This window comes from Oryza sativa, chromosome 1, assembly GCF_034140825.1.
Source record: "Oryza sativa Japonica Group chromosome 1, ASM3414082v1".
Classification (NCBI taxonomy): domain Eukaryota; kingdom Viridiplantae; phylum Streptophyta; class Magnoliopsida; order Poales; family Poaceae; genus Oryza; species Oryza sativa.
This window is the reverse complement of record NC_089035.1, coordinates 24,101,926-24,121,451: the sequence shown is the minus strand read 5'-3', so window position 1 is coordinate 24,121,451 and position 19,526 is coordinate 24,101,926. Positions and strand designations below refer to the sequence as shown.

The 19,526-nt window shown below is 44.2% G+C and overlaps 1 protein-coding gene, 1 long non-coding RNA gene and 1 pseudogene across 3 annotated transcripts; all 3 read left to right on the top strand.

Annotated features, from left to right (window-relative positions):
- Window positions 1-128: 128 nt before the first annotated feature.
- On the top strand, window positions 129-987 carry LOC136355426 (uncharacterized; annotated as a pseudogene).
- A 1,529-nt stretch (window positions 988-2,516) lies between these two features.
- Window positions 2,517-5,179, top strand: LOC107277984 (uncharacterized). 2 transcript variants are annotated; one of them, XR_010738901.1, is made up of 5 exons: window positions 2,517-2,834; window positions 2,908-2,978; window positions 3,781-4,072; window positions 4,157-4,273; window positions 4,831-5,179. It is a non-coding gene; the product is annotated as an uncharacterized lncRNA (long non-coding RNA). The 2 variants fall into 2 exon arrangements; XR_010738900.1 differs by having other exon boundaries at window positions 4,820-5,179.
- A 333-nt stretch (window positions 5,180-5,512) lies between these two features.
- On the top strand, window positions 5,513-16,865 carry LOC9269998 (cytoplasmic tRNA 2-thiolation protein 1-like). Its single transcript, XM_066307989.1, has 11 exons — window positions 5,513-5,521; window positions 5,916-6,187; window positions 14,448-14,554; window positions 14,732-14,874; window positions 15,027-15,146; window positions 15,223-15,335; window positions 15,407-15,499; window positions 15,590-15,630; window positions 15,839-15,905; window positions 16,068-16,179; window positions 16,600-16,865. Exons 1-11 carry the CDS (start codon window positions 5,513-5,515, stop codon window positions 16,771-16,773), a joined length of 1,251 nt encoding a protein of 416 aa, XP_066164086.1. The 3' UTR covers window positions 16,774-16,865.
- The last annotated feature ends 2,661 nt before the right edge of the window (window positions 16,866-19,526 follow it).

Here is a 19,526-nt window from a genome sequence, read left to right as displayed (position 1 = left end):
CCTTTTTCGGTGACTTTCCGAAGTGTGATATCCTTCTCAACAATAACTCAGAAGTGTTTAACAAGTACATTCTTGATGCCAGGGAGATGCCTATTTTGTCTATGCTCGAGAGAATTAGAAATCAGATTATGAACAGGATGTACACCAAGCAAAAAGAACTAGAAAGGAATTGGCCATGTGGCATCTGCCCAAAAATAAAACAGAAGGTCGAGAAAAATACAGAGATGGCTAATACATGCTATGTTTTGCCTACTGGGATGGGAGTATTTCAGGTTAGCGATAGAGGATCTCAATACATTGTTGAACTTAATGTAAAGAGATGTGATTGTAGGAGGTGGCAGCTCACTGGGATTCCTTGTAACCATGCCATTTCCTGTCTAAGACATGAAAGGATCAAGCCAGAGGATGTAGTGTCATTTTGTTATTCAACCAGGTGCTATGAACAAGCTTATAGCTACAACATAATGCCACTGAGAGATAGTATCCACTGGGAGAAGATGCAGGGTATAGAGGTGAAGTCACCAGTATATGAGAAGAAAGTGGGGAGGCCAAAGAAAACTAGGAGAAAACAACTCCAAGAACTCGAGGGTGGGACTAAAATTTCAAAGCATGGAGTAGAGATGCATTGCAGCTACTGAAAAAATGGTGGTCACAACAAGACTAGTTGTAAACAGAGGAAGGCTGACTTAAAAGTTCAGAAGCAACCTATGCAGCAAATGGCGACTTCATCAATTGTTGCTTCAGAAGAGCCTGTCATCACTCGGGTAATTTTTATACTTTTTTGCTTGTGTATTTGTTTATTTCCATTGACTAGGAATTTCAAACACATTGTATATTTGTTTCAGGAACCTGTCATCACTCAGGTACTATTGATACTCATTTTGCTTGTGTATATGTTTAGCTGCACTAACTAGGAATTTTAAATAGAACATATATTTGTTTCAGGAAATGCACCTGCTCAGCATACCCCAACAAAATTCTATCTGAGTTCATCTGTGGTGGAAGCTTTTATTAAGGAGGTGACAATCCTTCGTTAAGTTCTCAAAGAAAAAACAATCCTTCATTAAGCTAGCATTTGTGGGCTAATAGCAACCATAATAAAATTAGTACATAATCTTTCATAGGCTGCTAGCAACCATCAAGAAAGGGTGCATCCAGGAGCAGTGCCAGAGTCTGCTTTCATTGCTACTAATAGGAGAGAAGGGGTTCAACCACCACTAACCACATCAACAAAAGAGGGCAGGGCCACATTGAGGAAGAGAAGTGCAGCACCCAAGAAGAAAAACTCTCCCAAGAAAAAGAAACAGTAGTTTATACTATGCACTCAGTTATGCATTTAGTTTTCGTTCAAGTTATTCACTGAATTTTATTCAGGATCTCAGTTTCTGTTCAAAATATGCACTCAGAAGTTTCATTGTGTTCAGATTTTGTCACAATGTGTACAATTAAGCATTACATTCCTTGCTGCTTCAGTGGATTTAATGTTCATGCGGTTAATCTGACGGCACAATGGCTTAATTCCTTGCTGCTTCAATGTCTGCACTGAAGCATTGGAGCTAGGCTTCAAAGTTGCTATATGAATTGTCAGTCTGAGATAACCGATGTTGGCCTAAAGCAAGGCACTCATATGCCTACCGCAGCATCAAAATAAACTAAAACTTGATTACTGTTGCAGCCACCACCGCCAGACTTGACCTACCCGTTGCAGCAACCGTCGGACTCGACTCCCCCAACGGCGTAGCTGTCGGGCTCGACCTCCCCGCTGCTACTGCCACCAAACTCGACCCCCACATCGCTGCAGCCACCACGCGTGGATTCGACCTCCCCGGCTCCCCGCCGCTATGAACACCTCTCAGATTCTTTTCACCGAGAAATTATACATGATCTAAATACCAAATAATAGAAGGGGTTTTCTGATAAAAAAGGGCCATTGCATATGAGCAGCAGAGCATGCAAGTTTGTCCTCCTTACGTGAATACGTGAATGCTTAGTTGGCGGTCTACTCATCATCCAACTCAGCAAAATTAGTTTTGCTATTCTATTTAGTCATAGTTCGCACGCACCTATACAAGTTTGTGCATCAAAATAAAAGTTTTACAAGTTTTTACACTAAATTGCACACACATTACAAGTTTGTGTACCGTGAGCGCAATTTACTCTATATTTAATATCTATGAATTAGAGGTGCAAATAGATATCAGTTTCCAAATCCGATTCGAAGAAAATAATATGGGATAGGATACGGGATGAGTGATATATTATTCGGCACTACCTGTACCCAACTCCGAATTTAAAGGAAAATATGGGTTAGGATATGAGAATGCCATAATCCGACCCTAGCCACCCGTTTCTCTATTTTTTACTTAAAAAGTCTGGTGGCGGTGAAGCCAGCACTGACAGACACACATAATATGGACCATCCGATTGCCAGATCCAACGGTTCGGATCGATAAGCAGACGCACGTTTCTCTCCGCATCTGCGCATCTAATCTCCTCCGCATCGGGCGGCACCTCTCGTCACAACGTAACCCACCGCCGGCTCTCTCCCTTCCGCGAATCCCTCCGCTCTCCACCGTGCCCCGCCGCAATACGCTTCGTCCCCATGTAGCCAATCCCTCGCGCAATCACTCGTCGTCAGGTCGCCGTCATCTCGCTCCGGAGGCGCCGCTGCGCCCCCACGCCGCCGATCCCTCGCCACTAGGTCACCGTTGTGCCGCGTCACCAGTGGCACCCTCAGGCACCGCTGTCTGATCTCCATCGACGACCACCACATCTCGCCTCCGTCTGCGCTCCTCCAGCCGGCCGATCTTGCCTCCATATGTGCCGTCGCAAAGGTCTCTTCTGCTATAAATAATTTTCATATTTGCTTTCCAGCATGTGGAATTGACAGGAGTTATATGTATATAGGATCTAGCTAACGCTTGAGAAGGGAGGATATCAAGATCTTGCTGGCGTAAGAAACCGATGTTGATGAACAGGTCATGCTTCACTGCCCAATTCTGCTCTATCATTGAGGATTTTGACACTTTTTTACCCACCTCGACACCATATCCTTTCCAAACTACATAATGCTATCTTCAGATAAGTGCACATAACTACAACTTAATTTGTGTTGACCCCTTAATTACCGTAAAAAATGATTTGTTAATTTGTATTTTTGGCTGCCAACAGCTCCCTGTGAAGGTCATCAAGTATGTCTGTTAGTCAGCATATAGGATATTTTACTTAATTTATAAAAGCTAGGATATTTTACTTAAATTATAAAAGCTGCTCATGTAAGTTGTGTCCTTATTTAGTCAATACAGTTAAGCACATGATGTAGCAAGCAGATTCAGAATGATGAACTTCAGAACAATTCAGAAAACGATGAAGTTCAGAGCTCTTTCTCTTACTGAGTTACTGTACTGTGAACGATGTTTCACTAGCAGAAGGTTATTCTTGAATGCTCTTTTGTATTAGCTAATAGCTTCTTAGGTATTATTTTACCTATACTATTAATAGTTCCGATAGAGCTGTCAATTTTTATCAGGGTATACTACTCTCTATTCTCTAGGACAGCCATATATCTTTGAGAATATTGATTTTATTCCCCCTATTTGTATTAGATTATCCATATAGAGACTGCTGTTGGCCATGAATTTATCCCATAGCATTTGTGCGCATGGAAATGTGCTGAATTTTTTTCACAGTGATTCACAAATATAATCTATTGAGTTGATCATATTATTCAAAAGCTTCTTTTGATTTCTACCTATGTCCTTTCTATTGATCACTATACAGGACCACCACCATCGTACCTCGCCAATCACGACAACAGAGGCTGCAGCCTTCATCCTTCCATCCATATAACCTTAGGCCATTGCCCAGCCATGACAATTTGTTACTCTTAACTGCATTTGAGAACTAATTAATTTGTTTCTTAACGCATGCATTGCAGCAGGGCATCGCATGCTTATTCTTCCCAGTTACCAGGAAAAACTAATCCAGTGGAACAATTATGAACAACTCACATCTGAATAACTCTTTGTAGCATTTACAAGTGGAAGCAAATAATTTATGGCGTTGAGTTGAGGTACCTCTCATGTTCTCTGATTAATATTAGCACGATGCCTTTTCAAATACTATTCATGAACCAATATTTATATTCTACTGACAGGTAAAATGAAAATTCGGAAGGGTATACTTACAGGACTACCGTGAATTTGGACTCAGGTCCACAAGGGGACTGTAAAGTCGTTTGCTTAATTTATATTTCCTATTTCCAAATTTCCTGGTAAGTCAGATGATATATTTTGCTTAGAGATATCCCTGTTACGGATTCTTTCACATCAACATGCATATCCAAAACTAACTGGAGTGCTCCAGCAATTGATCTGATAGGTTTTGCTGTTTACTATGTTAGCTCTGTTCCATTAATTAGCACTGGATTGAAATTAATACCTTGACCATACTTTGCTCGGAGTTGGGATGAAATCACCACTGGGTTAATTTTGTGATGGCATATCCATCTAGCCATATGGCCAACTACATAGAGGAATAACTATGTATTTATTTGCTTACAGAAGTGAAATGCTCTGCTGGGTAAAAATGATTAATATGGTCAAGGGATTTTTGTTTGGCGTATATTGTTCGATGCAATAGATATTTGGTTGTATTGCTGACAAAAATGTTTGATATAAAATTTTATTGATTCATGTAGATTAACAATTGATTCCACAAGCAAACGAAAGAGTGTGTTTTTTAGACATTTATTATGGGTACACTTGCTATTATTTACTAAGGAGGTGTTTCTTAATTTTCAATCCCATTGTTACTTGAGGTGCTGTTAAGGAGGGAAGATGTTGGAACTGCCAAGAAGGCTGAGCTCCAATTGGTCTACTGCTCCTTCATTGGCGAGATCAGCCTCAACCTGCGTTTGTGGAAGTTTGACATGTTAAATAGCCCGGTTGACTTGGTGTTGTATCACATTCTGTTGGCGATAGTTTTTTATTATTTAGCCCAAAAGACAATCGATTAATTTTGTAAAACTGAATCATTATTAGCATTTTTTTGTCAGTGCTATATATGGTGATAGATTAATGTGATTAGTTACTTTGGTCACATTGCAATGTAAGATGACGTATGATCAATACGTAATGCATATATAAAATTAGATCTCTGCTTTTCTATCGGCTCAAAAGCTAGCTCCTATTATTTTAGTTATTATTTTGTCCTTTCGCATATCAACGAATTTTCAATATATAAATATTTCATCTTTTTGTGTATCATAAGCTAGCTCCTGTATGTTTCAGTTATTACAATGTTTTTAGATATTAATAATTATCCAGTTTATCATCAAAGTTTAATTTGTGTAGCACGTATAGTTAAACGCTACCTGGATTTTAGTTAAGTGGGTATGTCATTTTTTGTTTGCACGAACAGAGTAAGGTGTATAATTATTTACCCCTTGCCACGTAAAATATTCACTTCTTTTATTATCTAAGTTGCGTTTATATCTGATTTTCATGGAAAAATGCTCGAGGTTACTAAAATACAATCCACCCTAATGTACGAAGCTAGCTCTAGAAAATAATTTGTGCAGCATAGTTAAAACACTATCCACCTATAGAATATGGTGCGCAAATTACTTTCTTTTCCATTATGCTCATCATGCACGTCGAATATTAAGTTTGATCATTTCGGATCCTTTCATAGAGATTGTTTGCTATGTTGTCACTAATGACTCCATTTGAACAAGGATAATAACTATGTTATTTAATTTTTATAAATGTGGCAATTTAATTAATAACATAATAAATATATCCATCAATCTTAATTTGTATTTTTAGATGTCGTCGTAGCGTTAGCATAGGCTATTACTACTTCACCCCTACTCGCACTGCGCGGGGTTTTCTATCTCTCTCGCGCGCGCCAAGAGGCCAAGTCGCGCGCGTGGGCCCGCCCCGCCCTCCACTATCTCCACACGGACGACCCCGCCGTTCGCTCTCTCCCTTATCTCTTTCGATCGCGAGTCGGAGCGAGCGCAGCGGCGACGACAAGGGGCGGTTTCCCTTCGGCGGCGGCGGCGGCTCCGGCTCCGGCGAGCCCGCTCTTCTTACCTCCGACGAGCCCCTCATCACTCCGGCGGCCACGAGGCGAGAGCTGAGTGGCGACGCCGGCGAGTCCCCTTCCTCCTCTCCTCGGCCAGGTTAGCAGTCCAACAACACCCCCCCCCAACCACCCCCACCACGCCGCCGCCCCGGCCTCGCCAGCGCCGAAAGGCGTCAACGTGCCGGCGTGGCCCCGCCCGGCCGACCTTCTCCCCTTTGCCCCCGCCACCATCACCGGCCCACCGCCCGCGGCCGACCCAGCGGCTCCGGCGGCGGCGGCGCCGCCCGCCCTTGTCCGCCACCCACCGCCGGTCCGCCGCCTCCTAGACCCTCTCTCTAAACCCGATCCCCCACTTCCCCCTCCCCAGGCCCCAGCGCCACCTTCCCCTACCCCACCCCGCAACCCTAACCCCTTTTTTCTCAATACACCTATCCCCGTACACGTAACTCCGGGTCTTACCCACCCTCGAGTCCAATCTCTCTAGCTAGCGTTATCGTGACGCGGTCAGAAAACGCGCGCGACTTCTCTAGCTAGCGCGCTCTAATTAGGATTCCTGCGGCAGCCAACCATAAGCAAACTTTTTAACCGAAGCCATAAGCAAACTAAGCTTTGCACACACATAAAGACGAAGCAGAGCACAGTCAAAACGGAGCTTGCATACATGGGACGGGAGGCGGGGCATGATGCGTGTCCCCGGCGCCGGAGAGCAAGCATGCCATCCAGTGCAGCGCCGCCTGCAGGCCCTACTAAAGATGATATGGGAAGAGAGAGGGGTAGAGAAAGGAAAAAGATGAAAGGATGACATGTGGGGCCTACTGTCGAAACATGATTTCGGCAATAATAAAAAGGGGTAGCACACGAGACCTAAAAGTGGATGGATGCAGAGACAAAGGATTTAGACAGGTTCAGGCCCTCTCAATGAGAGGTAATACCCTACTCCTGTTTGGGGATTTGAATCCGCTGGGTGTGTATTGATCTGACGATCAGGTTGTCTCATGCCCCCTAGAGGGCCTCCTGCCCACCTTATATAGGATGGGGGGCAGGATTACAAAATAGAAACCTTAACCAACACGGTATCGGCTTCCTAAATCTACTTTACAATATTATCAAATCAGGACTTTAGGCCGCTCCATAATATAAAAGGAAACGTAATACCCAAGTCATGATCTGTTACATATTCCATACATATATGTTATCCCCTATTACTAGTCGGATAACCATGCCGTGTGGGTATGGGGTACCCATAATCTCCACAGGCCTACTATTTTTTTAAATTTATTGATGATTGGATTGTCATGTAGACACCACGTCACCAAAACCACTCTCGAAACAGCCTAGGAAGTCGTTTTGAATGGTTTTAATACTTGGGACATTATACATGATTTTACGGTTGAGGGATATGAATTAGATCCAACCTATATTTAAGGAAGTCATCTTGGACTTAACATGCGTACAAAATTGCAAAAATGATGATAGATATCGTTCTGAGTTTAAGATTTTCCCCTAAAAAGGGTTTGCTGCAAATACCACTTCTCTCTCCTAACTCACCTTTGCTTTTGAAATCCCCCCACCCCCAAAATGTTGTTGCTTGCCCATTCTTGTAATCGCAAACCCCATATACACCCATATACGCTCATATGAATACTATTAGATGAGGAGCTATGGTTGTCACTCATAAGTCATGCCCTATATGATATGATTGTGGCATTCCCAGTGATGGCGCCCAACACTTCATTGGACAGTGGTTGTCATGAGTCTTCACTCTTGGACATCTTAGTCACTAATGAACTGTTGCGCTTGCCTCTTGGGGTTCGGTGAGATATGTTTAGGGACATGTACATCAATATATGCACTAAATTGTATAACACATGCGGAAAGACAAAAAAGAAACACACAAGCAAAGGCAATTGGGGAGAGGTATCAAACTGGTGAATTAAGAGGGGTTATTTGCAATAAACCATCTTATATAGGGAATCATAAAACTTAAGAGAAATTTGCATATATGCTACTCGAAAAAACTAGCTTCGCTAGAATGGCACTCTCAAAATGGGATTCAACCAAATGCCACTATCAATCTGGGGGCATTCGCTGAAATGCCACCTTCGGGCCTTTTTCTATTTCAAAAATATTTTTCATCAATTTTAGTTTTTCTCGGACGTTTATGCCCCTAAGTCAACTGCTGAATCGTACGTTGAATCGATTGACAGTTTCTTCTCTGTTTCTCTCGATCCTCATGTGCTTGCCCTTTCCCGCTGTGGCGAGGCTGTGTGCGCGCACGCGCGTCTCGCCGACGAGGTTGACGGCGAAGTACACGGTGCTCGGCCTCAGCCCAAGGCATTCCCGCGTGGACGCTGCCACCGTGCCGGACGTGTCCACGAGCACCGCCACGTCGCCGATGTTGTCCGCCTTCACCCACGTCTCGCCGCACTCGTCCAGCACGCGCACCACGAACCCCTCCTCGACCACGACCACGGGCTGGAGCAGCTCCACCTGCATCAGCCCGCGGCGGCCACCGGCGGAGCGCGTTCGGCCACCGCGTCACGGAGGGGATGATCTCCGGCGAGGCGGAGCCCAGCCTGCGCAGCTTGGGAACGCGTACACCATCCCATACCGCGTATTGGCGTAGAGCTGCCCGCGGTGGACGGACACGTCGACCATGGCGGGCATGCTCGTCGGCTTCACGGACTTCTCGACCTCCATGGCCCCCTCCTTCCTGTTGTCCTTGTTGCTGTCGTCTTCCTCGTCCTCCAGCATGGCGGTGCAGATGGGAGAGAAGGCAGCGGCGCGCGTGGGCGTCGGGCGGCGGCGGCGGCGGCGTGCGCATGCGTTGGTTGGCGGCGATGATGCAGATGGGGGTAAAGGCAGTGGCGCGGCGGCGCAGATTGGGGAGAAGGCAGCGGCGCGTGCGTCGGGCGACGGCGGCGACGTGCGCGTGCGTTGCTGTCGACGGTGCCACAGATGGGGGGAAGGTAGCGGCGTGCGCGTGCGTCGGGTGACGGCGGTGACGTGCGCGTGCGTCGCTGGCGGTAGTGCCGCAGATGGGGGGAAAGGCAGCGGCACACGCGTTCGTCGGGCGGCGGCGCCGGCGTGGTCGCCGCTGTCTTCGCCCTTCTGTCCTTGCTCGTTGTGGTCGCAGACGACAGAGAGAACATGTGGTTGGACGTCCAGGGGCAAAACCGTCCAAAAAAATTATTTCGGTGAAAAATCTTTTGCAAATGCAACAGACACTGAAAATGGCATTCGAGCGAATCTCATTTTAACGATGGCATTCCAGCGAAGCCGCTTTTTAAGGATGGCAGAGATGCAATTCTCTAAAACTTAAGGTGATATTTGGAATGGTTTATACAATTTTCTCTAAAAACAATAAGGTAACGAGGGAGAGTCGGCCACGTGAATGCTCTCATTTCCAGGAGGTAGCAAAAGTGCACATGAAACATGCTAATGGTATTTTGGACCACTATTATTTCTAACATTAAGCTACTACATACTCCTACTAAACTGGTACCACCAAATATATCTAAGGCGGAAGGCCAAACTTCACTCTAACTCCAAAACAAGACATGCCTTGCCCTCATTTCTCATCTGAGAGCATTTCGACTCAAAACAATTTACAAACGCGTATCGTTAATGCAAAACAAAAAGTTGCTTATATAGTATGAAAAAACTAAAATGTGCGGAAAGCAAAGCGAATCATTACATAGTAACAACTCGTAGGTTTCGATTTCCTCTTATTTTTGAATTTTTTGGCTCCTCAAAATAGCTGTCATGTTTTTTTTGCAACAAGATTTCTCAATTGGGCCAGCAGAATCAGCGACACGCGGTTCGATGGTCAGCTGCTCTATTTCTCATTGGTTTGTGCAACGATTCAGTAACCGGGCATAAGCAGTTGAGGCATACATGTGTGCAATGCAACCTCACACATGGTTTTTTTTATAAAGACCTTAATACTCTAAAAATCTCGAAGCAACCCTTTAACCGTTTTTACCCTGTTGTAAATTTTGTAAAGCCCTATATATTTTTGAGAAATATAACACGAAGAAGACAAGGTTTCGTTTTTAGAGGTAGCATTGTAATACCAAGAAGCATAAGGGTTTTTTTGGCAAAAATATCATCCCAATCTGATGCAGTCCCCTCTCGTATCATCTGAACTTCCGCCTCCTTTGCCGCCGCTTTCCGCTTCTGACGCCGCACTCGCTCCAGCCGCGGAGCCGCCTCTTCTTGCTGTTCTCCACCTGTGGTGAAGGAGGCCAGGTTTGCCGCCCAGCCACCCGCTTCGCCGCTCGCCCTCCCCCACCTCCTGCCACCACCCTCCCCGGTAGCGCCTCCTGCCGTTGTCCCCACCTCGCGCAGATCGGGGGAAGTGGACCTCGGTGTGGATGAGGTCAGCGGCGCTGAGGAGCTCGCGGCCCTTGAGTCAGCGTGGGGACGACTCTACTTAACAAGTTAATACGTCTGCTATCGTGTGCGGCGTGTCGCCGCGCGGACCCTTCTAGTGCTATTGGAGTGCCATGTCGTGCTAAGGGATAAACCAAATCAGAGGTAGGGTGTGCGTGTGTTCCTTCATAAATATAAAGGTGGACTTATTTTTACATCCTCTTCATAATACGTGATAGACAGATGCCACGGAACACAAGCATGTACCATGGCTATATATGTGCAATCATGATGTAGCACTCTTTGAACACTAGCAGTTGCCACGGAAGAATTAGCACTTTGAGATGTTTCTTCACCGGAAGACAAGTTTATAACTAAGGGTTTTTTTTTTAACGGGCAAGATAAAAATTTCAACTAGATTTTTCACTTTTGCAAATCTTTTAACTTTACCTATATCAGTGGTGTAGTTGAAAAGGGAGATGCATCAACTCTGAACTAGAGAAATTTTTAGGATACAACTGAACTAGCTTAACCAAATTTTCCTTGTTTGACTCCTTCAGTTGATTTAGTGACTTCAAACCTACCGTTTTCTTTTTTATTTTTCAAATTTCAAGCTCTACAACTAATTCAGTGACTACCTCAGTTTAAAACAAAACAAAAGGCCGATTGGTTGGGAGATTTGGGAAGAAACTATTAGGTGGTGCTTTGGTCTGTGGAGGGGAGGGGGCTCAGGGGCTGACCACCTCGCAGCTCGGGGCTCCGGTCTACGCCTCCCGCCCTTACGCCGCGTGCCCGCGAGACTGGAGGTATCTGAGTGCGGCGAGGTCGGCGCTTCGGCCGTTCGGCGTCGCTGCGTCGGGCGCCCGGAGGGTGTCGTGGTTCGGGGGACGGAGGGTGGCTACTCACCTAGACCGATGGAGCCTAAAGAAATCTAGGGTTACATGCTATTTTGTTGGGCCTATTTTATGGGCCTGCGACTTTGCAGTTGGCCAATGCATATTGGAATAAGTTTACTTTAGGGTCCTCAATTGCTCGTCGAGCCTAAAATTCGTCCACCGCAAAACCAGATACATCGCATCCCCCAACTAAAGGTAAAGTAGCAATGGCGGTGGGCGGCCAGCGAGGAGGGCCGCGGCGGTCTGTAACGACAGAGGAGGTGAGGGGGGAGTGTCGGGGAGGAGGGAGGTGAGGGGGGAGTGTCGGGGAGGAGGGAGGCGAGGGAGCTCGAGCTCACCATCCCCTCCGCGGTACGGCAACAACGGCGAGGAGGGGGCCAGGAGTGGCGTTGGCAACGGTGCGGGAGTCGAAAATTGAGGAGAATCGCTGTTGAGATTTAGGAGAACTGCCACCCATGCTTTGTGGCCTCGCGTCACACGCAGCACCTGCTCTTGCGCCGCCGATGCCCTGCTGTGGCGGCGCCAACTCCTTGCCCCTGCCGATGCTGACGCCCTCCTCTCTTCCTCTCTTCCCCATCTTGAGGACGACAACCGATGGGAGAAGGGCAGCACACGGCGGGTGCCGGCGGCCAGTGAGAGAAGAGTCGAGCGATGTGCGGCGGCGGTGTCAAGCGGGCCCTTGAGCATGCGGTCGTCGTCCTCGCGCACGGAGAAGGACGCGACGTCGCACTCCTGGTAAAGGAGCTTGTACGACGAAACCCATCCCCTGCTCATGCATCCCTCCTCGTCCCAACCTCCCTTGGGTGTGCTGCTGCTACCCTCGCTCACGAAGGACGCAGCGACGTGCTCATGCAGGGGTGGAGCTCGTGCGGCGGGACCCAGCCCCTGTCCTCGTTGCCCTCCTCGTCCCCGTTCCCCCTATCAGCGGGAGAGTAGTTGCACGGCGCATGGCAGGCGTCACGGAGGACTCCAACCTAAGGGTCCGCTCGACGCCGCCGTCACGCGCCGCTAAGTTCTGCTTCCGCCGGCATGGTGATGGGGACAAGAAGGATCGCGGGAGCAGGGGATGGATCCCGGCGCACGAGTTCCTTCTTTGTCGGGAGTGCGCCGCCGCGTCCTTTGTGTGTGAGGGTGGCGGCCGCTTGCTCAAGGCCCCTCTCGTCGTCGCGCGCCGCTTGACTCCTTTCTCACTGGCCGCCGGCGCCCGCTGCGTGCTTCCTTCTCCCGTTGGCTGTCGCTCTCAAGATGGGGAAAAGAGGAGGGTGTTGACGGGGGCACGGAGTTGGCGCCGCTGCAGGAGGAGGGCGTCGGCGGCGCGGGAGTAGGCGCTGCATGTGACGCGAGGCCACAAAGCGCGGGTGGTGGTTGTTCTTCATCCCGACGATGGTTCTCCATCCCAATGACAATTCTCCTCCATCTTCAACTCTCGCACCGCTGCCAACGCTGCTCCTGGCCCTCTCCTCGCCGTTGCCGCCTTACCGCGAAGGGGATGGCGAGCTTGAGCTCGCTGGCTCCCTCGCCTTCCTCCTCCCCGCCACTCCTGCTCACCTCCTCTGCCATCACGGACCACCACGGCCCTCCTCGCTGGCTGCCCACCACCACTGCTACCTTAACTAAGTTGGGGAATGCGATGTATCTAGTTTTGCGGTCCAGTGATGAATTTCAGGCTCGACGACAAATTGAGAGACCTAAATTAAATTTATTCCAATATGCCTCGGCTAACTGCAAAGTCGCAGGCCCATAAAATAGGCTCAACAAGACAGCATGTAACCTTAGATTCCTTTGGGCTCCAGCGGTCTAGCTGAGTAGCTGCCCTCAGTCCCCCGAACCACGACGCCGCCCGGACGCCCGACGCGGCGACCCCGAACGGCCGAAGTGTCGACCTCGCCGCACTCTGTCACCTTGCGGGCTCTCGGCGAAAAGGCGGGAGACGGAGGCCAGAGCCCTAAGTTGCGAGGTGGTTAGCCCCTGAGCCCTCTTTCCTCCACGGACCAAGCCACCACCTGGCAAGTTTCTTCTTAAATCTCCCAACCAATCTTCCATTTGTTTTGTTTTAAACTGAGTAGTCATTGAATTAGTTGTAGAGCTAGAAATTTGAAAAATGAAAAAGAAGACAATAGGTTTGAAGTCGCTAAATCAACCCAATGTGTCACTGAATCATTTGCTGTTTAGGACAAGGGAAATTTGGTTAAACTTGTTTAGTTGTATCCTAAAAATTTCTCTAATTTAGAGTTGATGTATCTCCCATTTCAACTCCACCACTGATATATGTAAAGATAAAAGGTTTTCAAAAATGTAAAATCTGGTTGAACTTTATATCTTGTTTGTTGAAACGAAGAAACACCTTAGTTATGAACTTATCTTCCGGTGAAAAAACATCTCAAATTCGTGCTAATTCTTCCAGTGGCAATTGCAGTGTTTAAAGAGTGTTATCTTCGCTGAATCACGTGAAGAATAAGCTATGAAAAAGAATAGGAGTGCAATATATGAAATTTTGAAGATTGCATACCTACCTTTCTTAGCGTGGCTTTTTGTGCAAATTAAGGACGGTCACATCACTTCTCGCTTTCGAAACCATGGCACAAAGTTAAATTGTACTTTTCTTCAAGTGTTATGTAATTCATTGAAACTACGTGAGACATCTCCAGAATGAACTATTAGTGCTACTATGTGTACTCTAAAACATCTCAGTTTTGTTTCTTTTCATATGAAACAGTTCTTTTAACTCATTATATTCAGCTGCAAAATCCTTTGTCCGTCACAATTGCCCATGGACTCTGCTGTCGATGGCCCGAGACAACCTCCGGCTAGGGCGGGAAGCCGCCTCTGCACACGCTGCAGCGAGCGGAAGGCTGCCCTCAAGCGTCCCAAAACCCTAGAGCAGTTGTGCCTCTATGCCCCTCACATTTTCCGTGTAGTTTGTCCTGATGTTTCGAGACAATCCAGGTGCAATAATTTAGCTCTAGTAGCTTAAGATTAACAGACATTTTTTAATGTTTTTGTGAAAGTAGGAATACTGTGAAATGCAAAACCGTTTTTGTTTGGCAGTTGTAGATAGTGCTTACACATATTCTTCTAGATATGTAGGGAATGCTTCTACATTGTCTTTGAGGATGAGATCCATCAGACTATTGTTGAGAATAATTTGTTTAAACCTGGTGATCGTGTGGCCATTGGAGCTTCTGGTGGTAAAGGTATTTCCACACCTGTATATGCCATCACTAACTAATGAAATAGCATGTGTTCTTTATGCAACTATTGACTATTTTCTTTCTTCATGTATAGCTATAATCTGCATGCTTCTTTCTTTATTCTGCTCTTGATCTTCCAACAGACTCAAATATTTTCATGTCATGACTGCTATTATGCAGATTCAACCGTGCTCGCATATGTGCTATCAGAGTTAAATCATCGTCACAAATATTGTCTTGATTTGTTCCTCTTATCTGTGGATGAAGGAATTACTGGTTACAGAGACGACTCACTAGAAACTGTTAAAAGGAATGAAATACAGGTTCCCCTCCCCTCTGCCATCAACACAATAATGCCTGTCTGCTGCAGCTTTTTCCTTTTAATATTGGTTCTATTTTTTACAGATATTTAATCACCAACTTTTACCATTTAAATGCATATTCGTCAGTTGCTGATACAACCGACTTATTGCAGTATGGCCTGCCATTGAAAATAATTTCTTATAAGGACCTCTATGGCTGGACAATGGATGATATTGTGAAAGCAATTGGCCTAAAAAATAATTGTACCTTTTGTGGTGTTTTTCGACGTCAGGTAATTCTTACTTGCCTCTTTGGTGCAATTTTTTACTAGTTATAGGTTAAGCTTTACTGCCAATCCTTTTTTCTAGGCACTGGACCGAGGTGCTGCTCTCTTAAAAGTTGACAAGATTGTGACTGGACATAATGCTGATGACATTGCAGAAACTGTGTTATTGAATATATTACGTGGTGATATTGCACGGTTAGTGCTGATCATTCCTTTGTCCTTTTTTTTCTGTGGTTGATGTTAAGGCTGATTTTCTTTATATATAGGTTAAGTAGATGTACCTTTATAACTACTGGCGAAGATGGGCCAATCCCAAGATGCAAGCCTTTCAAATACACCTATGAGAAGGAGATTGTTATATATCCTTATTATGCAATATCCCATATATTCTCATGTGATCTTATGCTCTATTTATCAATTGTATGTTATTATCCTTGACCCTATGACACGTATGCATATTTCAAAAAGCTGGACTACTTCTCCACAGAATGTAATTTCTGGCTCCTTCCTATGTATAAATGTTCAGGAATCACTGACTAGCATTCTGTAACCAATCATTCTTTTATACACACTAGCAATAATTCTGCTAAAAGAAATCTGCCATATACTTGAATATGTCATGAACTTTTGACAGTAGTATTATCTTCTACCGACTTTGAGATTAAATCCATTTAATTTTTCTGTATTTCATAATTCAGGCATATATTCACCAAATGCATACCGTGGATTTGCTCGCGAATTTATTAAAGATCTGGAAAGGATGAGGTAAAGGCTTCTGTTGTCCAAAGGAATGATCATTATTTTTCCATTTGTGTTTGGTCATTTGTTGGTAAATACTAGCTTTGTCATCCAGAAGAGAGAAGCCTATTTCTTGCTTCTGCAGTATTTTTTTTTTATCTTGAACTTAGTAAATTATGATTGGTGCAGACCTAGAGCTATACTGGACATCATAAAATCAGGTGAGAATTTTAGGATCTCCACAACAACAAGGATGCCAGAGCAAGGAACATGTGAACGTTGTGGCTACATTTCTAGTCAGGTATAGTGATGGTATAATAATATATATATATGTTGACTTTTTAGGACCTCTTCCTTGCTGATTTACTCAATGAGACTGATGCTAATTAGATTAAGTGAATAACAGAGGTGCTTTTGCTAAGTCATTAGATAGGTTGTCATTTTATTTTCGTTTTGAGGGAAACATTGTCAGTTTATTCAGTTATACCAGTTTATTTGTGCCATTACAGTTTGTTTCTTTGAAGTGTTTGAATAACTCACCCATATGATAGTTCAATCCATCTTGTGCATTCCATGAACTATCGAAACATGACCATGGCTGCTGAGGCCCTCTGCATTGTGCTCACTCATATAAAAAAGCTATCTAATGATGTGACTGGCATGAATTCCCCTGATTTCCAATGCTTTTACTGAACATCAGTTGACATTCTGGTCTTCGTAGAAATTATGCAAAGCATGCGTCTTGCTGGACGGATTGAATCGAGGCTTGCCAAAACTAGGCATAGGGAGGACCAAAGGCGTAGCTGGAGGTGATAGTGACTGTGAGCAGCAGGCCAAACGTCCGGAGAGGAGCAGGTCGAGTCTGCAAGGAAAACATGGAAACGTCGACTTTTAGATATTATCAGTTTTTTTGCTCAAAGCCTCAAAGGCTTCTGCCGAGATATTTTGTTAAAATGTCATTGTTGGTTTACTACACCTGGATCATTTGACATGATTCAGTTGTACAATCTGACTATGGGCCTATTTTTGGGAGCTTCTAGTTATTACAGTTTCTCTCAAAATCAGAAGCTTCCCTAAACAGTCTAGCTTTTGGTCTAAGATTCTAAGAAACTATACTTGTAAAATCTAGAAAATGAACTAAGAGCCAGAAGCTGAGAAACCCAGCTTTTCTATATTTTTATAAGCTAGCTAAAAACAAGCTGCTTCTCACAATCTGAAGCTCTTCAAAAGACCCATTGTAAGATGGCTTGCTAAACTGTCAGCTGGCTGATTCCACAGCATGTGTTCTGTACATGATTCGCGACGACCAGAGTCGTCCACACAACGGTCACACTATCCTGTTATAAATCCTGTTTGAAACCAGATACTCTCTCTATCTCGTAGTATAAGGGATTTTGAGCTTTTCCCTGTAACGTTTGACCACTCGTCTTATTCAATTTTTTTAAATTATTATTTATTTTATTTGTGACTTACTTTATTATCCCTAGTACTTAAAGCACAATTTTTTGTTTTTTATATTTGCAAAAAACATTTCAATAAGACGAGTGGTCAAACGTTGCAAGTAAAAACTCAAAATCTTTTATATTGTGGGACGGAGGGAGTATGTTTTTGTTTGCTTTATCCCTTGATTTTTTTTATTTTTTATTTTATATATTAAAATATTTATAGGAATGATTTTTTTGTTTGAAAATTATTCCTTTATCAATAAACAGTTGACTTTATGAAAAATTCTAAAAATAGTTAACAGTGAATATGAGAACACAATTATTTTTCAAACATTGTTTCTTAATAATAGATAGAAACCCGGCCTCTATATTCATATGTGCCACCATTTACTATTAAGCGATTTCCACGATTGGGATGAAGCGACCAAGACAATTAGGATAAGACATAAATCAAAATGATTCTCAAATATATTTGGATCACGTACGAATTTATATGTTCCTTCTGAGAAAATTACTTATGTGCCCCCTGAGTTTATTGATCAACCTACCCCGTTATAATCAGAACCTACTATGATTTAACAATCAAAATCTTTTTAAATTAATGCAAATAACTTTTTAGGCCTCCAAAAAACAAATATCATGGCTTTCAAAGCTATTCTTATAATGTAATATTGTACATAGATTTAGTTGGTAAAAACCACGATTTATAAGCGATTTCACCCGTTGCAACGCACGGGCATTTTGATAGTAAATTAAATATTAGAAAGTTGATTTTTAAAGGTTTCTAAAAGCACTAAGATAAAAGTTTCTGTCATGGTTACGGATAAGACATACCTTCTATCCTACGATTCATGGAATATACTGATAAGGTATACCTTCGCGTACATGGATTGTTCCCGTATATATCGTTTGGAATCCGTCCCAAATTACGGAAAATATCTCAACGAGTCAAGTGATTTCCAAAGTCTTACTCGGAGGGGATAGAATTTCTGTTATACCGTACCAGATCAAATATCCTCAGGTCTTTCTTAGGGTCAAGATGATCCGCGGTATAAAAGGGACCCCCAGGGAGGAGTGAGGGGTATCCAATTCAACTACCAACACACCCACCATAGTTTGCAAAGCCGGAGTACACGAAGCCAATTTGCCGGGAGATCTCGTCGAAACCCTCGACTACGATCTCGTCGGTATTATTTGTCTCGACTACTCTCTTTGTAATCTGTTATCACCATCATAAATTCCATAAAAACTGGACTAGGGCTATTACCTGATCAGGGGCCTGAACCAGTATAATCCTTATCTTTTGTCTGCTTGATGTCATACTTCGTAGACCCTCGTTCCAACGTACCCGGTACTCAACTCATCCGGTCCGTGAGTATCACTCGTCGAAAGTTTCTACAAAAATCGTGGTAGTAGCTCCGAAAACGTGTTCATGATAATCCATATAGAATCATTTGAATTTAAGTTAGGGAAACATTTGAATCATTGTACAATTGTGCATAGGTTGAATCATATACACAGTTGAAGATAGAATTTATAAAAATATTTACAAAAATATAATTATGTACTTAATTTATAAGGAAGACAACGCAGTGGGACAACAAAGGGAATTTATAAATCAAAACAATAGAATGCTATTATTTTTTTGAGTAAAATGCACCAGCGGTCCTTAAACTTGTCAGGAGATTTCACTTAGGTCCACGAACTTGCAAAGCGCACATCGAGGTTCCTAAACTTGGTTTATTGTATCATCCAGGTCCAAAGCCACTTTTGACCGTGGTCTTGCCTACGTGGCACGCCACGTGGACGATGACATGGATTTTTTATTTTATTTTTTTCTCCCTTCTTCCTTCTTTTTTCTCTTTTATGAAAAGACGATGACATGGACGATGATGTGTACGAAGCATTTTCGTCTTTTCGACAAGGAAGAAAGAGAAAAAAGAAGGAAGAAGGGAGAAAAAATAAAAAAATTTCCATGTCATCGTCCATATGGCGTGCCACGTAGGCAAGACAACGGTCAAACGCAGCTTTGGACTGGGATGATACAATAAACCAAGTTTAGGGACCTTGATGTGCTCTTTGCAAGTTCGTGGACCTAAGTGAAACTTCGTGATAAGTTTAAGGACCGCTGGTACATTTTACTCTATTTTTTTATTCGTGACGCATACATCAGCACATCAGTAGAAGTTGCGTTATTATGATA